Raw genomic sequence first — 21,230 nt, 5'->3', positions numbered from 1 at the left:
TTGTCATAAAGTACTTGCAAAGTCCTTTGGAGGATTTTGACATTGCCCTTCCCTTAGCTGTTTGTGAGCTGTCAGTAGTGGAGTTTGGTAAAATCTTTTGCTTTATGATGTCCCTTTTTTAAAATGTATTGTCTGATTTAAGACACAGTACTTTCAAAATTGCTTTTGTTTGGTTTAGTAAGTTACTACACTTTCCGATGTATGGCACATTTCTAAATATGGGTAACTCGTTACTGCCAGTTGAAGGAGATTGAATGCTACGCAGACACCTCTGTGTTGGCACTTCACTCGTGTGCCACACAGCAGTTCCTGCATGCTCGGGTCTAAGAGTACAGTCTCCTTTCTGGGTTAAGTATGCTGGAGCAAAGGCAGTCTTCCCAAATCATGTTGTAGAGCCTTGGCTCCTCATATTGCCTTTCTTTGCCTGTGAAAACTCCTTTCCTTAACACTTGTTTCGCTTTATTTTGTACCCACTGCAGGACTGCTGACTGGAGGACAGTTTCATCGACTTTACGGTCAAGGTGTTTTCCCTCCTTACTCCTACACGGCAACCTCGTGCCGAGCCCCCAGCACTTCACCGGCACAAAGATTAGATCCGACTCCAGTCCCTTCCACTTGGATCCAGCAGGGGCCACTTGGGTTGCTGCCAGGGCAAGGGGCTTCCCCAGCTTTTCCAGATAAAGGGGCTGCCTTTCCGGTACTCCAGACGCTTCCAACGGGAGCCACGTACACACTCCAGCCTGTGGCTTCTCTTCCGCCACTTCAGCAAGGGACTCAAAGCGTTGCCGCATCCATTGCAAATTGTAGCAGCTCTGCATCTTCAGTGCCGTACTCACAAGCCTGCTATCCAACAGGTATGAAAAAAAAGTTCTGCATTTGCTTTTCAAAAATAGATTTTAAAGTGAGACTTTCAAATATTTTTCTACAGTACTCTGCCATGTGCATATCTCAAGTGAGAATTAGAAAGTGTCCAGTCTAAAAGGAAGATGGACCTTTAAAGCAAAAGGAGTTTCTGTTTGCTATTCGTGTCCTTCCTCCAGATTTTGCGTGTCCCCTGGTGATTTTCTGGATAGCCTTTCTGTTGAGGTGAAAGGGCGAGGAGAAAAACATTTGTCCAAAACTAGTCGGTGTGAGGCTAACTTTCATTTTTGTTTTTTCAATTAAGCAAAACTTGGACAATGATATTAAAGCGCTGAGACCTTGTTAAGAAGTAGTATCCTAGGCCTTGGTCTCATGTTTTTCCAGGTTAAGGTTTTAAACCTTAAAGATCAGTCAAACGTATTGTGTAGAACAGGGGTCCTCAGACTTTCTAAACAGGGGGCCGGTGCGCGGATTAGGTGGCCGGAAGTCATCTGCGGCTGCTTGGTTTCCCCCCCCAACCCCCGGCGGGGTGGTGGTGGTGTGGGGCTTCTGTAAATACAGGGGGGGCGGATTGAGGACCCTGGGGGGCCATATCCAGTCCACGGGTCGTAGTTTGAGGACTCCTGGTGTAGAATATTTCATTCTGCTCGTACTATTTTTGTATCTAAATTTTTTTTCTTGCTTAGCTTCTTTATGTTGTATTTTTTTATGCACTGAAGACTAGAAAGTACAAAAAGTCTTGGCTCCTTTCTTTTTTCGAAATTATTTCTGCCACAATTGTCAGTCTCACTTAATCACTTGATTACAAAATAAATCAGTCTCACTTCAGTGTTTTTATTCCTCAGAAGAGGAGTTGAAGCAAATTACTGTTCTTTTCCTTGCCCTTACCTTGAATTGGAAAAATCACATGATGGGTTATTTTCTGGGGAGTGGTGGTCTGTTTGTTGTTGTTTTGTGGTGTTTTTTGTTCAATTTCCCTAAAACTTCTGAAATTCAGAACAGTGACCCTTTCCTTGAACAAACTAAAGCTCAGTTACTATTCTCTCCTTCTGCCTGCTCCTCCTTTGGCAGCCGCACCTTCACAGAGACAGCTAGCTATCCCTGTTTAGAAATCCTACACAGTGAAATCATTACATCTTTTGTGCATCTCTTCTGAGACCTCTGCTGAGAACATTTCAGACAATAATCAACAGTTTCCATAACGTCATTTTTGTCAAGGAAGGGTTCTGAGGAGCTGCGCGTTTCTTGTAGACACACTTAAATGTTTAAGAGACAGGCAACTTCTGCCTTGTGCCCCTTATGCAGAGATTACTGTGGTGGCCAGAGTGTGGAGCCTGCCTCACCAGCTGCTAACTATCAAGTCTTCTCCCAGGAGCAGGTGTCCTGAGAGTCATAGAATGGTTTGGGTTGGAAGGGACCTTAAAGATCAGCAAGTTCCCCCCCCCCTGCCGTGGGCAGGGACACCTTCTATTAGTCCAGGTTGCTCCAAGCCTCATCCAGAATACTTGCTTCATTAGGGTGGGAGGTGGGAGGTGGTCCCTGCTTTGCGTTTCTATTGGTTACAGAGCATAGGCTGAAACTCATCATGATGAATTGTAGTTGTCTCTATCTCAGCTAAGGCCCCAGCCCTCTCCCGTAGTCAAGGGAAGAAAAGGGGCGTCTTGGGCGCGATTCACGTTGCTCGGTTTAGAGTTTGTCTTGGGGTGAGATTACTGGTGTCCTGGAAGTGCCTGTTTTGAAGTACTGCCTGTAGGGGAGCTGAGGGAGACCAGCGTAGATTTAGACATGAATATGGAGATCTCTCTCACTGGATGACGCTCGTTGCTTTAAGTTTAAAGGATAACTTGGCTATGTTGCTCAGGTAGAATCTTCTGGGGTGGGAGGTGGGTGTGAGAACGCGGTGAAAACATACCAAAATCTTGCAAGGTGTAATCAAAACTAAAATGCAGAAACTTAGGGAATCTGAGGCGTTCGAAAACTCCAGTGAATTAATCAGCGTTTCTGAGAGCGTAAGTGACATTTCACTGGAGTATGATGAATCTTTTAATTTTCACTGTCACTCTAGGACTGTCTCAGTGGTTTTACTTCTGTGCCTGTGTATCTCTTAATCTCTCCGCTATCCTTTCTTCTGTATATTATAACATACAGAATTCTGTCTATTATAACATACAGCATGCTGAAAGCGTGTTTCTTCAGATGTCCACATGAAAAAGTCTGGTTTCCTTCATCATGAGAGCACAGCAGTAAGATTAGTTTGTTTGGAAAGTGATATTTAATTTTAAGATACGTATTTAATAAGTGAGAGAACTGAAGAATGTATGTTCAATCTTATTCTTGACTCTTTTCATTTCACTTTTGAAGTCCCATTAAATAAAATCAAAGTAGAACTTTGTCAAAAGATTTCTTTTTGTGTGTATTCAAACTTGTTTGTTAACTTCCATGACAAAAAGATTTTCCTGGTTTTTCATTATGATTCTTATTGAAAAGTCAGTAAAATAAAATATGCTCATCTAAGTTTTTCCCCACTAGCCTTAGACCATAATTAGTTTAAGGATTTAGTTCTGTTTACTTTCAACTGTCTGCAAAACCTTTGACAGTAGTAGAATCGCGTCAAAGAAATGCGTTGAAGCTTTATTATCTGAGAGTGTCTAATAATGAAAAATCAGTCGTGGAGACCATGTGAGAAATATTAGTTATTGGTGCCACCTGACAGTGCAAGTCCAGTCGCGCCTTTTGAATGCATCTGTGCCTGTAGGGTTCATTTACCTATGAAGACCTTTCTGGTGAGTGGTAGTTTAGGAGTAGTCATTATATTCTTCGGAATGATACACTCTTGGTTAAGAGAATTCATTTTCTTTGTAAGTCTTAAAATTCACGTGGTCACAAGTGTGTATGAGCACCTAGGCTCAGCTATGTGAATACGCTTTCTGTGGTGTATTGTGACAAGAAACTCAAGCAGCCAAATCAGAGAGGTGATACTAAGACACAAAAGACTCTGATTATGAAGTTTCTGCATGTATGTGTGTGTGTTACCAGTTTTACAATATATATTTTTAATATATCTATACATATCTTAAATATTTTTAAGGTTAAGAAATTGGTCTTAAAATGACTTGGGAGGTAACAATAAATTTCTGGAATGTTGTTTACTGTGTGATTATTGAAATGTTTAATCGAAGTAAGCAATAGAACTCTGCACAGCAGACACAGGTTCCGGCAGTCTGATAGCTGTGTTTGAATTCTTGCAGCCACACCACAGAGCTGTTCAGCAGCAGCCCACACAGATCCTCTGGCTGGCTGTGCTGGTCCTGCTGCTTCAGCGTGCACCCACGACAGCTTTCTCCAGGTGAGCGTAGCCTACTGAAAGGAGGTGAAAGCGAAGGAGACTGTATGAATGAACTGCAGGTTTGTACGCTTGTGAAATTAAGGATATAAATTTGAAAATTGATCCGCTTGATAAAGTGAAAGTGATGTGGTTTACAAATACCTATTTCAAAGAACCACTGAATGTTAAACGGGTAGTTTTGTAATTCAGGTTAGGTTTCAGGGTAGCAGCATAATGGGTGTCCTCATCAGTGGAGTGGTTTTGCTTGACTTCACCAGAATCACTTTTAGTTAATGAGCCTGCATTTGTATTGGAAGAATGTTCTTGCCTGGACAAAAAGAGATTCTTTAATATTATGAAAATACTGAGAAGCAGCTCCACTTCTTTGTCTCAGATTCCTGCAGTCCTGAGTTTCATTTGATGAACGAGAAAAACTAAGGTGACTTTGTGGAATGGGCCCCACCTCGGAGATCTCTTATTAAAGATAACTCCAGTACTTCCTGTAAATGCTTTATGTAATTTTAGTGGAAACTGCGCCTTATTTGGAGGGCCTGGCTTATCAGATATCAGAAGATCTGAAGTAAAAATGCAAGAGCTTCCTTTTTTATTACAGCATAACGCATATACTTTTTTCCCCCTCACAGAGGACAAGCGAAGCAAGTTATGCTTATGCATGTTGAAAAAGGGTTGACCTACCCAAGCTTGATCATCCAGTTTCCTGTCTTGCAAATATCAACCTTTCTCTTTTATTCATGACTTCTTTTAAAAAATAAGCTTATCCAAGATGGGCAGGTTATGGCCAGGATAACACGTTAGTGTAAGGCTATAAATAGCCAACAGCCAGTCATGCTGTCGATATTGTAGTATTTATTTTTCGCACAGTGCATCTTTGTCCTCTCACTTTCATTGTGAGCTGCTTTTTTCATCCAGGACATGAGGATCCATCTGAGCGATGGGCAGTCACAATTAAATAGCTTATCTTGGAAGGCCGAGATCCATGGGATAGTAAATCATTCCAAAGGAGTTGTCAAAGGTGGTGTTGTGGCTAGATTGAAGGATAATATACAGTGTCCAAAGGGTCTAGTAAAAATCAGTTGTTTGGAGAAGCGAGTCCGTGGGCAGTGTGTGGAGTCAGAAGAGCTTTAGGCCACTTGCTAGTGGTTGCTTTGTTTCCTGGAAACCCCCAGCAAAAAGCTGCCGAGCATCTGGGCAGACTGCGGGAAGGCGATCCTCTGCGTGAGAAGGCCAAAGGCGAGCAGTGCCCTGTATCAGTTCCACCAGGTCAGTAACCGGCTGTCTCTGAGCAGGGTAACACAGCTATCGTACCGCGTGGATCAACGGGACTTCTAGAGATTTCTGAGTCTTAGCATAGCATAGGTCATTTCTCCTGGAACGTGGTGACAGGCTGTGCAGGTGGTACAGAAGACAGCAGTTTGCCTGCGGTTCTTGCTGAGCTGTGGGGAATAATCAGTTTGCCTTTTGTGTGTTCTGGGGCATATACTTCCCCAAACGTCTGCTGGGGGATGTGGCAAGCTGCAGTATTGAGCATCCTGCCCGGCTGGTGTATTGATCATCCATCAGTAACCACTTGCACAAATCCTCAAAAGCGGTAAAATTCATCAGCCCTGGCTGACTAAGCATTTTTGTTGTTCCTCACAAAAAATAGAACTATTGCATGGTGTATTTCCTATCGTTCCACTCAATACCTTCCACCAGTTGCAGGAATTCAGTGCGATGCTGTTGAAGCGTGGTTTGCGGGGCGTTTTAGGCTGTTTGGTCCCGCTGTGTGCTGCTAGATAGGAGTGGCAGAGCCTATACGAAACTGCTGGACCAGTCCCGAAGACAGCGAACTGTATCGGCGCACTAGCAGTCAGCAAGCTGGTTACCAGCCCCGTTTCTGTTGGATCCAGACGGTGCTTTGTGGTCTCAGAAGGAAAAGCTGGCACTCTCGGACAAGGAAGCCTAAACCTTGTGCTGTTCCTTACTGGGTCTTGCAGAGAGCATCACTTTTAAGTTGAGGAGAGATTAAGACAGGCGGAGTTTCTGGGTCTTGGAGGCCAGCTGCTGGGCTTGTACAGTACGCACCTGAGCTGCTGAAAGTGTTAGGTGACCCTGCCTGGAACACGGGCAGACCAGGCCGGTAACTAACTGGTTGGTTGGCTGCAGTTTGCTCTCCAGGAAAAGCTACAGAGAATTACTGCGTGGAATGGCAAGGGGGCAGAGGTGGTTATACCCAGACATGGTGGCTGATGATGGTGTATCTCACCAGGTTTCTGAAATCGGGGTTTCAGAGGTTTGTATTACACTCTCATCACGGTTGGTTACAAAACAGGGAGCTCGGGTACAACTTCTTACCCATTTTTCATTTGGGTTCTCTTAAGTGGGGTTTGGATTAGTGTGATGAATCAGTATCCTTGGGTAGGAACGAGTCTTTTGAGAGACCTCCTGCTATCTTCTGCAACAGCAGTGCTGGCAGCTCACAACCATTAGCTCAATACTTCCCCGCTGCTTTATCATAGATGTGAACTGAGGCTACATATTGGATTTCAGCGATTTTTAAAAATTTTTTTTTCCTGCCCCCACCTCGTTTTGTTTTTTTTTAATAGCAGCCCTGCCGTTTGATTATTGCTATTACCGTGGTTATTAAGCTGTCGGTATTTCCTTGTGGAACTGAAGCAAGAGGTAACGGGAAATGGAAGAAATAGACGTGCAAGAAAAAAGAAGAACAACTTTCTGACCTTAAAAGCAGTCCTAAGTAGTTTGCTTTTATTTGTAATAAGGAATGATAATCAGCCATGTTATTTCAAAAAGAAATCAAGTCTGAACTAATTCCGATTGCCCAAGCACTCAAGCCAGATTTGTGTAGTCCTAGCGGTCCCTGAAAAGGTGTGGTTGTGCTTTAATTCCTGCACACGCTACACTAATCTTATAAGTGAAATGCCCATCTTCTCTTTCACCACTTCTGCTAAGTCAGACCATTTTTCCTCTTGAGCTTGCATGACCAGCAAGCTATTAGTCTTTCAGGCCCTGACTTCTCAATCTTTTATCAGTTTTCCTTGTTTCGTTGCTGCCTCCCCCCCATCCTTCTCCAGGTGAACTAAAAGGATTTAAATCGTACCTTTGCGTGGCCCCTTTCTCCTGTTGGAAATACACACGAGATCCTGTAGTGCATCCAAGAGGACAATATGTGCTGTAACAGCTTCAAGCTGAGGTCCCCTAAGAAGAGGCAGAAAAAGCTTCAGTATGGGTGGGTTGGTTGGTCGGTTTTTGGCAGGGATGATCTTATTCCTGGACGGTTTGGTAACCCAGATCTTACTTAGAATCCTGACTACTTACGACAGTAAACAAGCAGTGCAACAGAAATGAAACACCTTGTTAACATTTTAAAAAAATAGAACTGAAAAAAAAAATCAAATGAGAGGAATAGTGTTTGAACCTATCTCATAAAAACATAAAGGTGGCTTAGCCTTTAATGAAAAGATTTAGCTTAACCGAAATTTCTCAAATTCCAGGTTTTATTTCCCCCTCTGTTTCCCCCCACCCTCCACAGTTTGTGGCTATCTACAAACTGGCACATCTACACGAATCCACACTAGGACTTGACTTCACACACCCAGGAGACGGGATCTCATCTCTTTGTGGTATCTCCATCAGGGAGAGGCCAAGTCCTTCACTGGCATTTGGTCTGATACAGCTTTCCTAGGAGGTGATCCTGTAGCTTCCTGTTCTCTAATTTACTCGTCTCTGGAAGTAGCTTTTCATTAACCATGACCTCAGCTAGAAGGTCTAAGGATAGTCAGGCACTAAGGACTAATCCTTCACACTGGATCTCTTCCAAAAGAAGGCTGTATTTTAAATAGACCTGAGTTTCTGTTCAACATCATTGTGTGACTTGTATTTGTCAGAAGAAATGACCCTTCTAGTGTCCTTTGACAGAGTCACCTCCGGAAGAAGTAGCAGTACAGACACTGGCTGTTAAAATGCCATCTATCATTTCACTTGGGCAGGACTTGCTGCTTTGGAAAAACTCTTTCATTGTCTTCATTCTGTTTTAAAGGTTATTCGATATATAGGAATGCTACTAAAAAAATCATCACTGGATTGCTGATTGTGTCCTGTCGTCCTGTGATGTCATTACAGTGAAAAATTGTAGTAGTGTTCAGACCTGATCTGTGATGGCAAAGGCAGTCTCTGTAGGTTCTACAAGAAGGGTTTCTGACCTGAAATTCTGTCGGGTTTTTATGCAGATTGATGCAGACTTTGAGTTGTGCCTTTGTGGGACCCTGTCATGACAGGAGAGTCCAGATGTGAGGCTGTGACAGGCAGGGCAGTTTTACAGTATTTGCTGTCACCGGTATTTGAACTCCCACTCATCCTGGGACTGGGGCGTTCCTGGGGGGCACCCCTTGTGTAGATGTGCCTATGGACAATCACTTGAGGAGGAAAATGGTATTATTGGTTAAGAAGCGGTGAGTTCCTCAAGTTGTGTTGTCCATATGCACATTTACAGCACGTGGACCTTTTTCTTTTGCTTAAAAATGTTGTGGTTTATACTGATTTTTTTATACTACAACAACAGGAATGCTTGAGTTTCAGAAGGAACTGAAGGCAGGTGGATTTTCTCTCTCATTTTCTATTACGTATGTGGCACGTGAAGAGGGTGGTTCTAATGTACCCCCACAGGTCCTACTAAGACCAGAAGTCTCTGATTTGAATGCTTGGGTATATTTAACACCTGCGGTGCAAAGGGTGTGCAGACAATGCATCTGCAGGCATACACCAGCTCCTGGTAAGTAACCTTCTCTCCAGGATAGACCATGAATAGAAGAAAGGAAGCGTGCCAAGAGTGAGGTGGTTAATGAAAACCAAGACAAAGTAGCAGTTGTTTTTTTTTTCTTCTGGTTAAACTTGCTATTTTAACTGAGAATAACAGACAATCTTTCAAGCTTTTGGATAAATGGATAAACAGAATCAATACACATCCTGTCATGGTAATTTTTTATACAAAAGTTCACTGTATTTTGTTTTTTCCAGAATCCTCCAATGCAGTCATCTTATGAAGCTGAACTGATGCCGTCTGACTGGCTATGTAATACATCTGAAGAAAACAAGAAGGCAGAAGTCAGTCTTGAAGCCATGTTTCAGGTTGCCGCTGAGGTGCATTCATCATGCAAAGCTGAAAAGGTGGGAGTGGCACCTGTAGAGAGCCAGAATTCAATCCTGGAGCTTAATGGAAATCAGGCACTGCCTGTTAATAGTTACACACCTTCTTCAACTGAGGAAAGCCAGCTGGAATGTCTCACTCCTGTAACTTCAGACACGTCATTTCTGGTGGCAGCAGATGGAGCACTGGATTTGTCTCCGTTACAGCCTTCTGACATTCTTTGTGCTGCCGATACCACTCTGTCTATAGAAACTGCTGCTGCTGCTAAAATACTACAAGAACTTCTGACCACACAGGAAGCAGATGAAGAACGGAGCAAAGAACCACATCACCGCCCAGCTGAGTTCTCCCTCATGATTTTTCAGGAAGAATTGTTCAGTCCAGAGCAGGTAAGGGGTAAAGGGAGGTAAACCAACATCTTTCTTGAGCTAACTATATTTGATAGTAATGCTAGGGTCTGGACCGGTAGCTTTTCAATATTCTTGCCTGCTTAAGAACTGGAGGCTTTTAATGGACAGTGAAGGGTTTGCTTGGTAAAGCAAGATATAAAAAAGAAGACGGAATGAAAAAGTATCCCATGTTTCCCATGTTAATGAGCATGACATGTGTCAGCCTGTTGGCCAAGTTAGGGTGTTCATTTGCATGGGAAACATACGTAGTGCAGGTGTATTCGTGGTGATGAAGTGGATGCTTTTTTAGGTTGTAACATACCATCTTTAATCTCCAACAAAGAAGAGTATTTTGAGAATTGCCACTGGAGGCAGATTTTTGCTTAAATTTAGATAAACGGTTAGATTGTTTCTGATAAATAGTTGTAAGTTCTGTTTTCTGTGGAAAGTATAGTTTATTGACATTTGACTGGTATAAAGCATCTTCATGGTTTATACTTTGTGGTGTACAACAAGTTGTAATTGTACTGCAGTCTGCCTGTACCTGGTCTTCCCGGTATGTAAAATTGTAAGTCTCATGAGGGGTGAGGGGCATTCTAGATGTTACTCTGTTAAGGCAGCAAATGCATGCTCTGCTTTTTTTGTGTGTTTTGTTTTGAAAACAAGGTAAGCTCAGGAGATTGACTGCATCTGTTTCTGCTGCGTGAGACCTACCTTGCATGTAGGCACTCAATCTCATTTTTGTGTGTGCATTGAGGCTACTGTTTTATTGTTCTGTCGGTAGCTTGACGCCTTCACTGAAGTTTCTAGATCGGAAATCATCAGCTGGTGCAAACCTCCCATTGTTGCTTTCAGCCAGCGTTATAAAGATTAGTCATCTTCCTCTTGGGTATCTTTCTAGAAAGGGCTGTGTATTCTGATCAAGCCTCTGCATAGCTCAAGCCTAGACTAGACTGTTCTGCTCCGTACTGTGTAGGGAAGAGCACATCCCTGTGCTAGTGCATAGAGTTGGCAGCACTCCTTAATTGGTGCCCACTCAATATATTAAGTGTTGACCGCACTTTAAATGTTGTCAGTTTTGAGAATTTTGGAACTGCATTTTTTGAATGATAGGTTGTCCCTTGTTGAAGGCCTTTGGAGTCCGTGACCCGAACCTCCTTGTCAAGAACTGGGGGAATTAAGCGCATGAACCACGTAGTTGTTTGGGAGGGAGGTTTTGTATATTTGTGAGAATCCTGATGTTGGTCCTGGACTGTAACTGGTTAAATAACTGGCCTCGTTTTTTGAGCAATTAAAAAGCAATTCAGGGACTGTTCAGCGTTTTGTTTGACAGATTCCCTCTTTCTGTTAGAACTACTCTTCAACTAGTCTCCTCCTCCCAAACTCGGGAGAGGGAAGGTTAACTTAACACCCTGCTTGTCCAGAGCCTGGGGTCATGGCAGGTGCAGAACTCTCCAGAGGAGGCTTCTGTGCCTGTACTCCTCACATCAGGCTCCAGCACAGTTTTCTTCCTCATCCCTGAATCTGGAAGCACTCAGGCTTTCAGTGGCTGTTGGTACCATGTGTTTTAGAGCAAGCTTGTGACAGAATAGTGGGCGTGCGCAGAGACCGCTCTGTTCCTCTCTATAGGAGCAGAGGGGGAGCAAATTCCTCCAGTGTTCGTACAAGAGCATCAGAACAGCTCTGCTGGGTCAGATCAAAGGTTTGTCTTGCCCAGCGTCAAGTCTCAAAACAACCGCTGTAACCTGACGTGTAGGGAAGAGCAAGAACAAGGAGCGCAAACAGAGCAGGGCATTCCTGCTTACACATTCCAGCTACTTTCAGCCCGAGGACTTGCGATGATACTGTGTACTTCATCTTGGGTTTCTGCTCTGTGGACTGAAGTCAGCCCTTGAAACCGTCGGTTTTAGCATACGGGACCTTTTGACCAAGCTGGTACTGTTTTGTTTTCTGTTTCATTCACAGTATTTCCCAGCATTTAATTACTCTTGTGACCAGCACTGAGCCTTGAACTGTCTTCCTCATAGAAGTAACAGCTTAGTAGAAACCTGCTTTATTCTGCTTTCCCGATTTCCTAAAAGACAGCAAATTAAAGAGCAGCTCTTTACATGAAAAGAGTTAGTACATTCAACAGTTCAGATCCAGCGTTGTCCTCTCAGCCTCAGTGAATTTCTGTCCTAGACTTTTAGAGGCTTTGGCCTTCAATGGGCATCTCTTATTCCACTCCTACTCCTAAGAAATGTTTTATTTTCTTCTTAAAGTGGAAATAGAACATTTCTGTAATGCTTGATCAAGAGGAATTTGCCTCTGATTTCGTTCAGTCTCCTTGGCCGCATACCTCTGTGAAGGCTGAAACGCTTGCTTTCTTTGGGGAAGGTTAATCCAGCAAACCCCGTTCATGCGAGTTGCTAATTTTAGTACCTCAGCTTCCCATCATGGTTCCAGCTGGGTATGGGCATAGTCCAGTCAGTGTCTCGTAAGTCGTGTAAGTAGTGAGATGCAGCAGTTTTGGCATTTTTCAGTAACTGAAGTGAAAAGGCAAAACTTTCACGTCTGTCAGCTTTGGTAGCTTTGCTTGATTCTCTGCCAAACAATGTTTCGGACTCTGAAGCTGCAGAAGTATCAGACCTGAGTGGAGGGTCTGTCCACAGGTGCGGTGAATCCGTGGTCAGAAACATGTTCGCTTAAAAGACCAAACAATAAAAAAAAGGGATAGCTTGGGAACCAGACTTGTGTGGGCTAGGCTGATGCTGTTAGGCTGAAAATGGTATTATTACCTATTACATTAGATTACTGAAGAGTTGGTGTGTAAGATTCTATAAACACAGTGATAAAAAGAAATCTGAAAGGGGTGCTGTGCAGTATGACTGCTCTTCAGTTTCCACACACGCAGCTGTAAGGGTTAAAATTGGACACAGCATTGGAAGTACAGGTTCACCAGTGAGGGGGAATGAAATTTCCTCAGTTTGCTGGCCATGCTCGTCCCGGTGTAGCCCAAGGTGTCGTTAGCCTTACTGGGCACTGCAGCACCTTTGCAGTCCTTTGCAGAACTGCTAGTTAGAGTGTCTAGACTTCTTTCACCACGTAGGCTAGTAACAGTTTCTTAATAATGGTGATCCCAATATGCATGTTATTTGTTTTTTCTTTATCAAACACTGCAATTTGGTTTCTACATCCCCTGCCTGGTATTGCTCTTCATTAGTCTCTTCTTTTTAAATAATGAAGTTTGCAGAATTGTTTCTAGAGCAGTTGTCCGGTGGAATATCCGGTTTAGAATGCTTACCTGAGAAATCTTCCCTTCTCTCACTACTTGATGAAGGCTGCTCACTGATTTTTCTAGAACTTGTTATTATGGAAATGTCACCAGGAATAGAGATGTCATCATCACTCGTGAGACTTGGATTCTAGCTGGTGAAGGTAGTGACCTACAGCCTGCCTGCCTTCTTTGTTTTTGTGCCTGGGAAGGAGTTGTGGTTCAGACATCAGACAAAAGGCACTGCTAGCCACGTGTTTTTCACGTGGCCTTGTTAACAGTACTAAAGCAATACATCCAGACAGCACATTTCAAAGAGGAAAAACCGAGTCAAATGGGTATCCAGCAAGTGCAGGAGGTGTGTGGGAGGGAACTAGTTCTCCCTGGAGTACTCCATTACTGTATTTGCACAGGCCTTTTTGGATGTTATTATACAACTTTGTCAAGCAATGTATGTGTGTTTCTATTGATACGTATACACATAGCCTGTTATATACTCAACATTGAGTAATGACAGACTCAAGGTGGTGAGCGTGATTTTTGGAAAGACTGTCTTATTACCAAGTGTGACCTCTTGTCTTCTGTAAACTCACACATAATGGTTTTCAAAAGCCTTTTTTCCCCTTAATAGAAGGAAACATTGCAGGCTCTGAGCAGTCATTTATCTTTAGGTTATTGATGGATAAGATATTTGCAGAAGAGATGACTATTCTAGAACAGGTGATACTGTGAAATTTTTTCTGTCTAAAGGTAGATTCCAGGTGCTTAACTTTGGGCCTGTACTGCCTCAGTGAAATAGAAACAGAACTTGGTTGTTCGGGCCTTTTTTTTTTTTTTTTTTTTTTTTTTTTTTTAAGCTACAGGTTTTTGCCACATGATCATGGAAATGTACCAGTTTGCCAAATGGTTGCCTGCAAAATACATGTAGAGCAGCAGCAGAGGGCTCTAAAAAGCAAGCAACACGTTATAACTTAATGTCTTAACGACTGGGTGGGGTGGGGTGAGATTCCCAACCAGAAATGTGTGGTTCACGTGTGGTTCTGCATCACACAGCTCTGCCAAGTTGTTTGAGCTAGATCTGTCGTTATTATTACACGTGCTGGTAAGAATGAGTGCACCTGTATTTCTTCTAGCTTATTTCTTCTAGCTAGTTTAATAACTGAGGGAAAAGTTCAGACTGTGGGGACATGTACCCTAACTTTGTGTATTCTAGTTTTCTGATCTCATATTTTGCTTAATATGATGTTTTGTAAGAGGTTGTTTCAATTTAGCAACCTTAATTCTGAGTTAAAAACACTATGTCAACTGTCTAGGCAGTGTTCACCACCTGTTAGGTGCCCTTTTGGAGTGGAGAAGAATAGCTTTTGTTTTATTGGTTTTATATTAGTTTTATTATAAGATAACATTGAGTGATCTTTGGTTTTATTTCTTTTGGTGTTGTGTTGTGTTTTTTTAAGGAGAATACTAGTGTTAAAAGTGAATCCAGGACAGCGGAGACAGAAGAGAGACAATTCACTTCAGGAGCTGAGCCTGTGAACGAATCTGTAGAACAGACAGATTCATCTGTAAAATCTTTCTCCCAGAAAAGACACAGTTCATACACAGGCAGCTCTCTCGGTAAGAAAGATTCTACGTTTTCTCAGAGATTACGGCGACAGCTACTCTGAAACTAACTATTACAGAAGGGGGAGAGTAGAAGAATTTACTTGTTGTCTGCCGTGTGAGTACCTCATTGTTCCTTCAGTTAAAATACTAAACTTGTACAACCTCTTAGTGCACTTAGCAACACACTTCAACAGAGACACTTATGCTAATTACTCTGATGTGGGCAAGGGTATAAATTATGTAAGTAAATAAAACTTGAAGTTCTGGGAGTTGTGCCGGAAACCTGGATGTCACAATATTGAGATTAAGTCCATAGACGTGTTAGCTGGAGGGCGACAGTGCTGTGAAGGAGACACTGAGTAATGAGGTAACTATGGAAGTTCCAGGGGCAAAACCCACCAAACTGATGAAGCTAGTGTAGAAGTCTGAACTCTTTGTCTCAGATCACTGAACACATTGTACCAGTCTGGTAGTGTCCTGAAGCACATGAGAAAAACTAGCCGCAGAGTATCTGAGGCTAAAAACTTCACAAATCTAGTAACTGAAGGGAAAACCGAAATGCCCACAGATTAGAGAGACATAAGAGGACACAAAAAGTACTTGGGATCCATTCTAGAGGGGAATTTGGTTCAGCCTGCAAGTCTCTAAGAAGCTGTTTCCCTCACAGCTGTTCATCAAAGAGCCGATGGTGGGGTTTGAAGAGCTGTTACTCACTTCAAAGGGTGGTTTCTAGATTCCAGATCATGATGCTAGTTAATAGTTCAGCTCATAATGCCCATCAGTTTGAAACATTTAAGTAAGGAATAGAGTCTTTCTGTCAGGAAGCTGAGAAAAAAAGGTGGGATGCCACCTTGAAAAAAGACAAGCTTTTGTTTAAAACACATAATCAGGAGTTCTTGTTCAATTACTTCCTGGTATCACAGATAACTAGCAAACTTCTCAGCTTTCATATCTGAAGCAAAACATTTGCTTAACGTGCCAGTTGTAAAGTTATGTACAGGAACATGTTGGAAAGCATTCCCATGGGATTGTTCCACAGGGATGAAACACTGTTATGCTAACGCTAATTAGCAACGAATGGCATAGTCTGCTCTCTGGGAAATGTGACGGTCATCCAGGCCTGCATCTCCACTGTTGTACCTTTGGGGCTTGGTGTGCGTGTTAAGGGTAGAGATAGACAGCACACCTGAGCCCAACGTGATCAGGCTCAAGCTAGCCCAAAGTCAGTTGGGTGCGTGATAGAAGCCTCCAAGCTGGCATAGCCTGTCGGCTGCATGTCAGCTGTAAGCCTGAAGCAGGCAGGCTCAAGTGCGAGCTGACTTCTGCTGCTCTGACTACACCTTCGTCTGTCAGCACCTCCCGTCCTCTGTGAGACTTTGGAAACAACTTCTTTCTTAATCTCTCTGTGCTAAAATGCATCATGATGATTTCCAGGTGTTTCTTGGCAACTTGCCCTCTGAGTGTGATGGAGTCCTCTCTGTTTTCCTGTTTTCCTTTGGGCACTCCTTTGCAAGTTTTCTGAGCCTGCACTTTGATACATGCACCCTGCTGTGAAAAAGGCTCTTCTTCCATCTATTTCAGTAGGCTGTTTTTTTCTATGTTAATGTCACTTTTCTTTAACATCACTTTTCTTTGTTACGCGGTGACACCAAGTTCTAGATACCACACAGCGAGAGCCAATATAATGTGGTACATTTCAGTGACTGGGAGCAGCTCTGAGCCCAACCCGAGGTGTTAATCTGTAAAAATGCACCAAGAATCAAACCTACCTTTGTGGAGAAGGCATTGCTTCCCTCCAAAGAGCTGGACTGGACTTCTTTGCATTTCACAGCTGTTCTGTAGCAAGAAAAGATGAGCGTCCTTTCCCTAAAACACCGTCCCCAGGGTTTCCCTCCATAGCTGCCAGCCCATCTCTGCAGCACCATAAATCACTGAGATGGGTTATCTGCTTCCTTCAAATGGAAAACCAATGTATTTAACCAGCCTTCTCAGCTAAATTCTAGTTTACCAGTTTTAAGAACATTCTGCCCAGCAGAATCTAGATGAAAGGTGTCTCTAGTTCATTGTCCTGTCTCCAACAGTGTCTTCGGCATTTCTGTACCATTAAGCAGAAAAGGCCTCAGTAACCTTCAGTTGATTTTTAGAGTCCCTTTTTGAAGCTGTGCAAACGTTTAGCACCCACTGTGGTTTTTGTAAGTTAATGTCATTAATGCAGATTAACTACGCAGCGGGTGAAGAACCCTCCTCTTCAACTACTTCTGAGTCCTCCCGGGAGCCAGAGTCTGCTACAAAGGGTGCAGAACTTAACTCGGCGCTAAGATACATCATTGCAAGTGATTACGGGCTGTGTCATCTGTTCCCTTCCCACTCTTTTTCTTGAGAGGCGATGGGTATGGTGCTCTAGCTCCTGCTGTGTTTATCACACGGAGGTGCAAGGAATAAATAGTTCACCTTTCAGGGACTGCTTTTTTTCAGCCCCAAGCTCGCTCTTAGGACATAGATTTGAAGGTGCTGATGATGCATCTGCTTTTCCCACTACTTTCTAGCTGAGCTTGTCTGTTAAAATGGGAGTTTTGAAATAAATCTGTCCGCTTTTGTTGGCAGCATACACACTTGCAACAGGAGTCCTTTTGGACTTCACAAAGGATTGAGAGGAACTCTGTAAATACTTTGAGTCTCCTTCCCCATCTCCTCTGCATTGTGCTCCACAGGCACACTCAGCTAGTGAGCACAGCTGTACTGGACCTAATATCTGTGGCTTGTGCTTCCTCTTCTAAAAGAGCACGGGAGAAGGACCAGATTCTGATGGGAGGAATTTTTGTTTGCAGCCCGTCTTTCTGGAAATAGGCATCTCAGAATGGAGCAGGGGGAATTTGTTACTTCTGGATTGAAGCATTTAAGCTGATGCTGAGACATTAAGCAAAAAAACTTTATTTCTCGATGGCTGACCATATATTTTCTGTGAGCCGTCTAGTCCTGCAAAATCTGAAGACTGTCTCTGACTTTTTTTCTTTTTTATGCTGCAAGGTGCCCTAGACATTTACCACCCACTCCCATGCCGCTGCAGTTGTGTCACTGTGTGTTCTCTCTCATTCCCTCCAAGGTAAATAGATTTCTAGGTGCAATTGCTAAGGGCAAATCTTCATTCAGGCAAGGTCTCCCATGCTGTCGTCTGTTCCCTTGAACTGTTTCCTGCACCTTCCAGCCAAAAATATTGTTAATGTTCATTTAGTTTTCCTATCCGGTCACAGTGAGATCTCTTCCTACAAAGGTGTTAAAAGTTAATGTGGGGACAGGCCTGGCCCTGAGCTCTTGAACATCTGTGTGAAGCCCAAAGCGAAGCTGCTCTCGGGAGTCCGAGCGGCAGCTGCTTGCTCCAGCTCAGTTGCCATTACCTTGACGTCATTATATATTCATTGAAGGCATTTCAAATTGCCTGTCCTGGCAGTCTGCTCTTTGGGATGAGTGGGTGTCATACCCTGTGTCTTAACTTGCCATAATTTAGAGGTGCATTGTTACAAGCCCCCTCATTTCTCCATCCCTATGCGTTTTCAAGATGTGTTCCCAACGGAGTCTGCTTTGGCAGGAGGCAGGTGTCAGAAAGTGCAAAAGTGGTGCCTATTGGGCAGGAACTTTGTAGTACAGAGAACGAACAGAGGCTGGAAGATGTGAATGTGTTTGTTTAGAGGTTACATTTCTTGTGGGTGATGTTTGCAGTGGTAGCGCTGTTGTGACTTTATCAGGGTACTTGTTCGCTTTCTTGACCTGCAAGATCTGGCCATACGTGGGAAGTATCTCTGTTTTGCTGTGGATCGAGGTAACTGTCAAAAAAGGAGCCTCTTGTCTGTCCTCTCTGTGACGCCACGAGTTTTTTCTGGGATCCTGGCGCTGGCTGTGGTGTGCTTCGAGGCAATTGTGCCTTTTCTGGGTAAACAAAGGGATATGGCACAGGCAGGTCAGGCCTTTCTGTAGATACTGCCAGGGGCTTATAGTAATTAATGTTTGGCTTTTGGTATCCATGGTGGCAAAGGCATTTCTAAATAATACGCACTGAGGAATGGGAGCACTTTTCTTATAATCTGCTTTGGGTTTTTATATTTAAATTTTTGAAAAATTGGAAGAATTCCTGTTTCTTTAAACAGTAGGCCTCAGGTGATCTGACATTGAAAGCATATTTTATAGTACCTGATAGAAATGCAATTGCTCTGTATGCTGCCAAGGGAAACATATCCAAGCACTGATACGTACTCAGTGTTCCCTTTTCTTCCTAGATCTCCGTCTACCGGTGGATGTACCTCGGAAGCGGGGGTGCTTTCTGGAGGACGAAATAAGAGAGTGAGAAGTGGGTGACGAATGTGCAGCAGCTGCCAGCTGGATTCCCCTGTCAGACTCCAGCAGCAGTGGAGCTTTGCCCACAACAGCCACTTTGGATCATTTCAGCTGTGTTTAAAAAAAAAAAAACCAAACCAAAAAACCTCCAACAAAACACCAAAGACCACACACACAAAAGCCCAAAACAAAACAACAAAAAACCAACAACAAAACCAGCCCCACACCACTCTTATTTTGTGCTTTCTTTTTAACTTGGTAGGGTGTTGTTTAGTAGGCCTCTTTCATTACATTTTCTACCTGTCAAGTTATAAAGCACCGAGTGGTCAGAGTAATTAATATGAAGTAATTCCTTAGCTGTTTGTATTCTTTAGATTTGGAAAGTCTGAACTTTACAGGAACCCTTAAACACTTTCTTGAGACATCCTTACTGGGAAGCAAATGGGTTTTAGTGCTCTGTTAGGAATCTGTTTCACTTATTTATTTATCTATTTAACGTTGTTGGGAGCTACAGTATGCTCGGCATAGGTGGTGGTTGGTGCTCTCGCTGCCTTTGCTTGCAGTCGTACCGTGGCCCTTTACTGGGGATCGTGTATGAAACAAAAGCATTGGAAAGTCGCAAGATTCTGGGTCTGAATGGGTCTGAGATTTCAGGAGAGCAGCTAAAGGAAAGATGAGCTAATTTTCTAAGTGATTAACCAGGAAACCTTCTTCCTTCCTGAACCAGCTCTCTGTTCCACCAGCAAGTGTATGTATGTCACAGCTGCTGATCTTTTACGTTCCTGGGGAATTCTTCTGGTTTAATAATTTCCTTTTGATGCTAATGGTATCTGTAATAAGTTATTTATTATTCTAGTACTCTGTTCTAATTATGTCTTGAAAATATTTTTTAAATTTTTAGAGGAAGATTGTACTTACGTTGATAGCAGATCTTAAGTTTTTAATAGCTATACATTTGTGTTCATGTTAAAATACTGTTTGAAGGATAAAGGGGGCACATCCTCTACTTGTGGTGTTCAGGAGATCCATGTGGAAGAGCACCTAAACCATCCATGTAATGGCTTCATGCGTGTTCATACGAGCCAGCCCTGAGCAAAACGCACGAGAAGGGAGCAGAGAAGCTGTCAGGACCGCCTCGGCTTGTGTAGCTCCCAGCTGTGGCCGGGATGTGCTAAGGGAGCACCGGGCAGTAAGATGAACTGAGGCGAAACCTTTCCTTACAGCTTCTGTAATAAGATCTTTCTTAACCAGTAGTAACTTCTGTAATAAGGTGGTTTGTAACAAGATACTACTTTTTTAAAAATAACTTTTGTAATAAGATGTTTTGTAATAAGGTATTTTAAATAAGTAGCACCTTCTGTAATAAAGGTGTTTTTACCGATAGTCTTGTTACCGGGAGCAGGGTGGGATGTGGTTTCCCGTGTGTGCCCTGTTGTACCCCTGCCCAGGCAGGGTCGGCCTCAGGTGATCAGGTTCTAGTCTGCCGTTGGAAGCGTATTTTGTAGTGCCCGACAGAAATGCGGTTGCTCTGTACGCTGCTGAGGGAAACATACCCGGGCCCTGCTGTGTACTCAGCGTTCCCTTTTCTTCCTAGATCTCCGTCTGCTGGTGGACGCCCCTTGGAAGCGGGGGTGCTTTCTGGCGGTGACAGATGCGCAGCAGCTGCCAGCTGGCTTCCCTTGTCAGACGTGTAGCGGTGTTGCAAGAAATGGAGCTTTGGCACGGCAACGGGTGTCGCATCGGTGTTCTCTCCGTGTTCTCGATGACCAGGGGTGAGTGTGTCACAGCTGGAAGAAACAGCTGCTTCCTGTTCCAGCGGTTCTCGCTGACACGTGTATCACCCAGCGGCCGCTGCCCGGCGGAGCAGTTCCCAAGCCGGCGGCCGCTCTTCCTTTGCGCCATGTCCCGGTTCCTGCGGGGCGGCTGCAGGGGCGAGCCTGGCTGCACGGCAACGAGCCGCCCCGGCCCCTGGCCCCTCTTCGGGAGCCGTGGCAGCGGCGGCAGCTCCCAGCACCGTGCCGGCCCGTGCGCGCTTTCTGTGCGGCTGCGGAGGGTTTGCGGCCGTGGCAGCGAGGGGGGGGCGCCCCGCGGGGGGGCGGTGCGCGGGGCTCGGCTGCTGCGGACACTCCGCTCTGCTCGGCCGCGCTGCCTGCGGCGGTGGGTGCTGCCCTTGATGCTGCTGGGGGCTCTGGGCTCCGCTGGCACCTGCCTGCCTGCTGCCTGCGCGCCGCGGGGACTGCCTGCTGGCTTTTGACCCTTTGTTATTAGAAATACCGACTGGGGGGGGTGTGGGTTTAAAAACAG

General features: G+C 44.0%; 1 protein-coding gene across 2 annotated transcripts; it reads left to right on the top strand.

The window, feature by feature from the left end:
- The first annotated feature begins 713 nt into the window (after positions 1–713).
- Positions 714–20,847, top strand: LOC130143520 (heat shock factor protein 5-like). Of its 2 annotated transcripts, none has more exons than XM_056326213.1 (5): positions 714–854; positions 4,110–4,266; positions 9,221–9,739; positions 14,450–14,609; positions 20,521–20,847. In XM_056326213.1, exons 2-5 carry the CDS (start codon positions 4,252–4,254, stop codon positions 20,700–20,702), a joined length of 876 nt encoding a protein of 291 aa, XP_056182188.1. In that variant the 5' UTR covers positions 714–854; positions 4,110–4,251; the 3' UTR covers positions 20,703–20,847. The 2 variants fall into 2 exon arrangements, with proteins under 2 accessions (XP_056182188.1, XP_056182189.1); XM_056326214.1 differs by lacking the exon at positions 20,521–20,847 and adding an exon at positions 18,869–19,744.
- Positions 20,848–21,230: the final 383 nt, after the last annotated feature.

The sequence above is a fragment of the Falco biarmicus genome, unplaced genomic scaffold (genome assembly GCF_023638135.1).
Source record: "Falco biarmicus isolate bFalBia1 unplaced genomic scaffold, bFalBia1.pri scaffold_36, whole genome shotgun sequence".
In the NCBI taxonomy this organism is placed as follows: domain Eukaryota; kingdom Metazoa; phylum Chordata; class Aves; order Falconiformes; family Falconidae; genus Falco; species Falco biarmicus.
Note: the sequence above shows the minus strand (reverse complement) of the source record. Positions and strands in the feature narration are given on the sequence as shown.

Coding starts and splice junctions, on each gene's coding strand:
- LOC130143520 (XM_056326213.1), top strand. Junction 9,740..14,449: donor AATTGTTCAGTCCAGAGCAG/GTAAGGGGTAAA, acceptor TGTTTTTTTAAG/GAGAATACTAGTGTTAAAAG. Junction 14,610..20,520: donor ATACACAGGCAGCTCTCTCG/GTAAGAAAGATT, acceptor TTTTCTTCCTAG/ATCTCCGTCTGCTGGTGGAC.